This window comes from Olea europaea, chromosome 10 (assembly GCF_002742605.1).
Source record: "Olea europaea var. sylvestris chromosome 10, O_europaea_v1, whole genome shotgun sequence".
Classification (NCBI taxonomy): Eukaryota; Viridiplantae; Streptophyta; class Magnoliopsida; order Lamiales; family Oleaceae; genus Olea; species Olea europaea.
The window spans coordinates 33,311,667-33,317,210 of NC_036246.1; the positions used below are offsets into that span (position 1 = coordinate 33,311,667).

Sequence of the window (5,544 nt, forward strand, 5' to 3'; positions counted from 1 at the left end):
TCTATCCATCCTTCTGTGTGTATAGATTCTAAAAGATCGAATATTGTATAATCTTGCCAAGCCACTTTATCCAAAATAATTAAACAATTTTATCGATTAAAGTTGGTGCGATTAATGATTAAAAAACCTGACTTTAAGACAACCTGGTATTTTCATAAAATAAAGCCATTTCTAAAAGAAAAATCAAATAATCCATAGATGACTCTGTGCAAAAAAAAAAAAAAAAAAAAGCAGCTTGATATATAAATAATACATTGCTCTCTCTTTTTTTATACAAAGTGCTTTGCCAGAATCATTGCATTTTTCACCATTTGTACATTTTAAGATTTTTACCCTTCAAAAGGGCTTAATAGACTACTTTCTAGAAATCGATGAAACTTTTGGGTGGCCAAGTTTATGCATTAATTTAGTCACTTCATCAAATTAGTTAATTTAAGGAGTAAAAATATTGATATGAATTTATTTATTATGTTAGACACAATGACTCAATGGAGCTATTGAACTTGGATGACCCATTAAAAAGCAGTTCAGGTAATCATCTCGAAATACTCCCTCGTTACGTACTGACAGTCATTTTTGGAAAAGTTATTTAGGAATTCATAAATTTAGACACGCGATACCATAAAATAATTTAAGAGGAATTTGTTCAGATATCTTCATTGGTGACTCAATGTGCAACTTTAAAGTAGGAACCAACTTGGATACCTTCAAAGGTGCTAATGAAATAGTAGGTTTGGATCTAATATTGCAATTATTGGCTAGAAATAAGAGTCAGACAACAATACATACCATGGAAGTGATTATTATTATGTTTTGCTTCTTGGTAAAAGATGTAAACAAGCAAAGACAAAAGCAAGAAATGAGCTTGATCTGGTCTTGTACCTGCTTATTCTGGCAAATCAAACTTTCTATAAACAAGAATTTGACAGTTTGTCATTTTATGTAATGAAAAGCCAGTTCATTTGAATGAACAAAATCTATAAGCAAAATGACAAAAGTTTAAAAATAATCCATTTAATATCATCATCCATGATAAATAAGCAAATTTTCAAATTTACATAAATTTTACAGAAACCAATCCCCTGTATACAGATCTAGCGGCATGTAGACTGTGCTGGACAGTATCAAATAAGTGAAAATCCCGTTCATTCTTGTCTACTATTGTGTTGCAAACATGCTGTAAACAGTTTCTTCTATCCTTGCATTTACTTAATACAATCAAACACAGAAACTTTAAATAAAGAAAAATGAGAACAAATATTCAAATATTTCTCCCCAAGACATTATAACTCAAAACCAAAGAATATATATATGAATCGAACAAAAGGAATCCTTCTCATTTTACTGCATTATATTCATGAATTTCAATCAGACTTAATCTTGGACCTGTAGATGAGCTTCTTCTTCTTTGAAGTTTGGTTATCCAGTGTGAGCACAATCTTGCCAGGTTCACCGGATTTGAAGCTGCAGCAGATTATTGGCTCATCGGAATGCCCGATCTTCCTCGATTTCTGTACAATCCAAGTGTATCCACCCTCAGCACTGGGTACAAACTCAGCTCCATAGGAAATGTCCCAGCCTACCACTCTCACCTCCCAAGCCAATTGGCATGCCTGCCAATCCAACAAAATTTCGAAAATCAGCATTCAAAAATGAAAATGGATGGTTACTAATAGGATTACTGACGCACGGCAGTGTGTATGAACAAGTGAAAACCCATAATTCACAACCAATATTCTAGTTTCTATTGATTCAATCATGAAGACAAGGATATTAACACAAAAAAACGCATGGATTCACAAAGGATGATCAGAATTTGGATTGAAGTAGCCTTGGTCATAGTCAATTTAAACACATAAACCCAGTCCACTTGCAGCCGCGTTGATCGAAATGACTAAGTTTAATGACTTTGCCAGTAAACCGAATCGGTTGACGAAAAGGAAACCCCAGCGCCCCCAAAGCTGAGACCAAGGTCTAAAAGATTGAAAAAATTAATCATTCACAACCACTGATGAAGTGGCCAATCCCAATTTATAGAAAAGATCCAGATTCAGATGAAGTCGCAGGCCAAAGTGTTTAAAAAGACTCTAGGAATTTTTAAGGTCAATGATTGCTCATAATGATCCTAGTTATACAATACAACCAAAATAAACAAAAGGAAAATCTGAAAATTACCAGAACAAAAATCCTAGTGCAAGAGGGAAATGTAAACATTACCACACTATGGGTTCGTTTGATTGTAAAGATAGAATTAAATTGCCTATAAAACGAATTTCAGGGAATTGAATTGCCTAGAATTATTTTCCTGGGAAATGTAAATTATTGTGTTTGATTGGTATAATTTTCCACGTGGAAAATGTTAAAATAAAAGTATTTTTTTTTTTTTTTTTGCAATGGAAACAAATTTTATTTCCAAAACCAGTAAATTTCATCCATTTAATTGAAAATTTTCATTTAAAACAAATTCTCAAGAAAATCATCTATCTTTGAATGTTTGTTTGGCTTTGTTTTACATAGAAATTGTCAATTAAATGAAAATATTTTTTTATAATAATTCTTAGAATTTGTTTCTATTTTTTTTTTTTTTTTTGCAATGGAAACAAATTTCATTTCCAATACCAGTAAATTTCATCCATTTAATTGACAATTTTCATGTAAAACAAAGTCTCAAGAAAATCATCTATCTTTGAATGTTTGTTTGGCTTTGTTTTACATAGAAATTGTCAATTAAATGAAAATATTTTTTTATAATAATTCTTAGAATTTGTTTCTATTACCAACCAAAAATAAAAAATAAAAAATTCCAAAAAAAATATAAAACTTGCTAGAGTGCCTGGATTTCCAATTCTCACCATATAACTTTTAACAAAAGCAAGAATTGATTTCCATAGAATTTAAAATGCTATCAAACAACTAAAAAAGGGAAAAGAAGGAATTGAAGTTCCATGGAAATGAAATTCCATGCTATCAAACTGGCCCTACTACTAAAATAATCCCTAAACCTCAAAAAGATAATAAAAATGTGCGTGACTCCATAGAGATGGAATTTGCCCAAAAACCACAAGAGCTCAAAGGCCTTGCCACAAGTTTTTATCATAAGATAGTAAAAACTTAGAAAAATGGGATCACCTGCCAAATCCAAATCACTTGCCCATATGACTTTGTTAATCACAATCTGGACTATTAACCAAGAACACAAAGGCATCGCCCACAAGTTTTTATAATAAGATAGTGTTTACTTGGAAAAATGGGATCATTTGCCAATTCCAAGTATATTAATCACAATCTTGACTGTTAAAAATACTCTTGCCTATAATACGATTTAGACATCACAATTATCTCCAAAGGCCATATATAGCGGGTTGCAATACTCAATATTTTCATAGACTTGCTCACCTCAGGAATTGGCAGTTCAATAGTGTGCTTGCATGCTGGCTTGATGAATTCCTCAGTTGCAGGATCAGCCGTTGTGAATTCCCGTTCACCCTCCCGGCTGAGGCCTCCATATTGAACTGGTACTTGCTCAGGTGCTATGTATCTGATAATTTGAGAGTCCAAAAATAGATGTGTTAAAATCACATAAACTTGTACAAAAAGAGAAAATAGGCGATTATTTATCAAATGAAAATAGTATCAAAGAACAAACTTGAAGAGGGTTTCTGCAGTCTTAGTCGGGCCTGCAAATACGAACTTGCTTTTGGTCCTTTCAGTGAAGAACGGACTGATCATCCTGTTGTAAGCCACATACCACCATGGAACATTGATGAAAACCTAGTTCACCACCAACACACAAATCAAACTGTTAAAGAAGATAATATTTATTCATCTAAATTTACTCTGCAGCACAGCCTTCACGTACAACTTTTTAGGTAACAAGTGAAAGATTTTCATAGATGCATGGTGGCAAGACAAGAACCAAATGGATTATAGGCGTAAAGTTTATACCTGTTTGGCAACAAATTCAGGATAATTGTCTTGGAGCAACTGGAGGGCCTGGTTGGTGGCCTGGCGGAGTTCTTTCTTGAATAAGAAAAGTCCAGGGGAATTCTTCAGATCATTCACTTGGACAATTGTGCAAACACCTTCTGGGCTAAAATCAAGCTTCCTTATACTTTTCTCCAGAAACTGAATCCTCCATCTTAAAAACTTGGCTCGTTTCTCAGCATCAGCAAATGTGTTGTTATACAAATCCTTGTCCTGGAATTCTCCGTATGCGTTATAACAAACGGGGTGTCCTTCTTTATCCACTCCATGCATATACACAACCTTTTCAATCCCCTCACAAATGGTTTCTTCTTCCAAGAGTTCATCAATCTTGAATTCTTTTCTCCAGGCTACAACACTTTTCAGCATCGAGAAGGCTTCTTTGACCTTGAAATCCCTGGCTCTGAGGAATTTGAGGAGAATTGCATCGCTTCTTTCGTCGACCAAAAGTGGGATTCCCCAGATGGAAACCTCCTCCGGTGGCGGCGGCGGCGGTGCTGTTTCTTTCACTGCTTCCTTCTCCATCGGGGCAGGGGTAAACTCCTCTGCTGGTGGCGGTGGAACTTCATGAACTATAGTTTCTTTTATTTCTTCAACAGCAGCTGCAACTTTTTCTTCAATTTTTTCAACAACAGATTCTGATGGCTCTGCCGCCTTAGCCGGTGGAGTGGGTTTCTCTTCCTTCTCTTTCTCCGCCGAGACCTCTGGTTCTGGCGGCGGTGGAACTTCAGAAAGAGCCTCACACGATTCTTTTTTATCCTCAGGTTTTGATTCTTCTTCATCTTTTTTCTCTTCAGGTTTTGGTTCTTTTTCTTCCTTCTTCTCTTCAGCTTTCGGTTCTTCAGGTTTCTTTTCTTCCTCCTTCGCCAAAGGCGGCGGAGGCGAAGCAGTGAATTCATGCTTTTTAAGTGCTTCTTGAACCAACAATTTGAATTCATCCAACGCCTTCTTCTGGGGGTCAATCAGATCATCGACCTTGTTGCTTTCCTCTTTAAACGAAGCCGATTCAGTTATTTTGTTCTCTTCAACAGCACCACCTTTAACGACCTCTTCCGCCGCCGGTTTCTCAGCCTTTTCTACCTCACACTCCTCCTCCGGCTGTGGTGGCGCCTCCTTCTCCGTGGGTTTCCCAGGCACCGGCACATCAGTTACCACAACCTCTTCACTCGCAGCCACGGCAACAGCAACAGATTTCTTGGTTTCTTCAGCCATGATTATACAATTCAAGAATAAACAAGAAATTAGATTTTTGACAATTAATTAAAGCAGAGAGTGGGGATTAATATAGGAAGTGCCGAAGTGGGCTACAAGAATAAGGGGTTGTGGGTGTAACAGTCTGTTTTGCCAGCTAGTTATCAATGGGGTCCACGACAACCTATTCATTCAAACCGATAGATGCACTCTTTCCTATAATTTAGCATTTTCCATATATTTTACTATACATGCGTTTCACTGGTCATTCAGGGCATGTATTTTGTCTTCTTCAACGGCCGAGTTTTTGCGGCGCCTTCCCCGTAAATTTTAAGAGAATTTCTGTTCATGAATGTGTATGTTTGGCTA

The 5,544-nt window shown here is 36.0% G+C and overlaps 1 protein-coding gene across 1 annotated transcript; it reads right to left on the bottom strand.

Annotated features, from left to right (window-relative positions):
- Positions 1-995: 995 nt before the first annotated feature.
- On the bottom strand, positions 996-5,270 carry LOC111401902 (patellin-3-like). The gene is made up of 4 exons (XM_023029877.1): positions 3,946-5,270; positions 3,647-3,771; positions 3,397-3,538; positions 996-1,613 (listed from the first exon to the last, which is right to left on the bottom strand). The coding sequence occupies exons 1-4, from the start codon at positions 5,194-5,196 to the stop codon at positions 1,365-1,367; spliced, it is 1,767 nt and encodes a 588-aa protein (XP_022885645.1). The 5' UTR covers positions 5,197-5,270; the 3' UTR covers positions 996-1,364.
- Between the last annotated feature and the right edge of the window lie 274 nt (positions 5,271-5,544).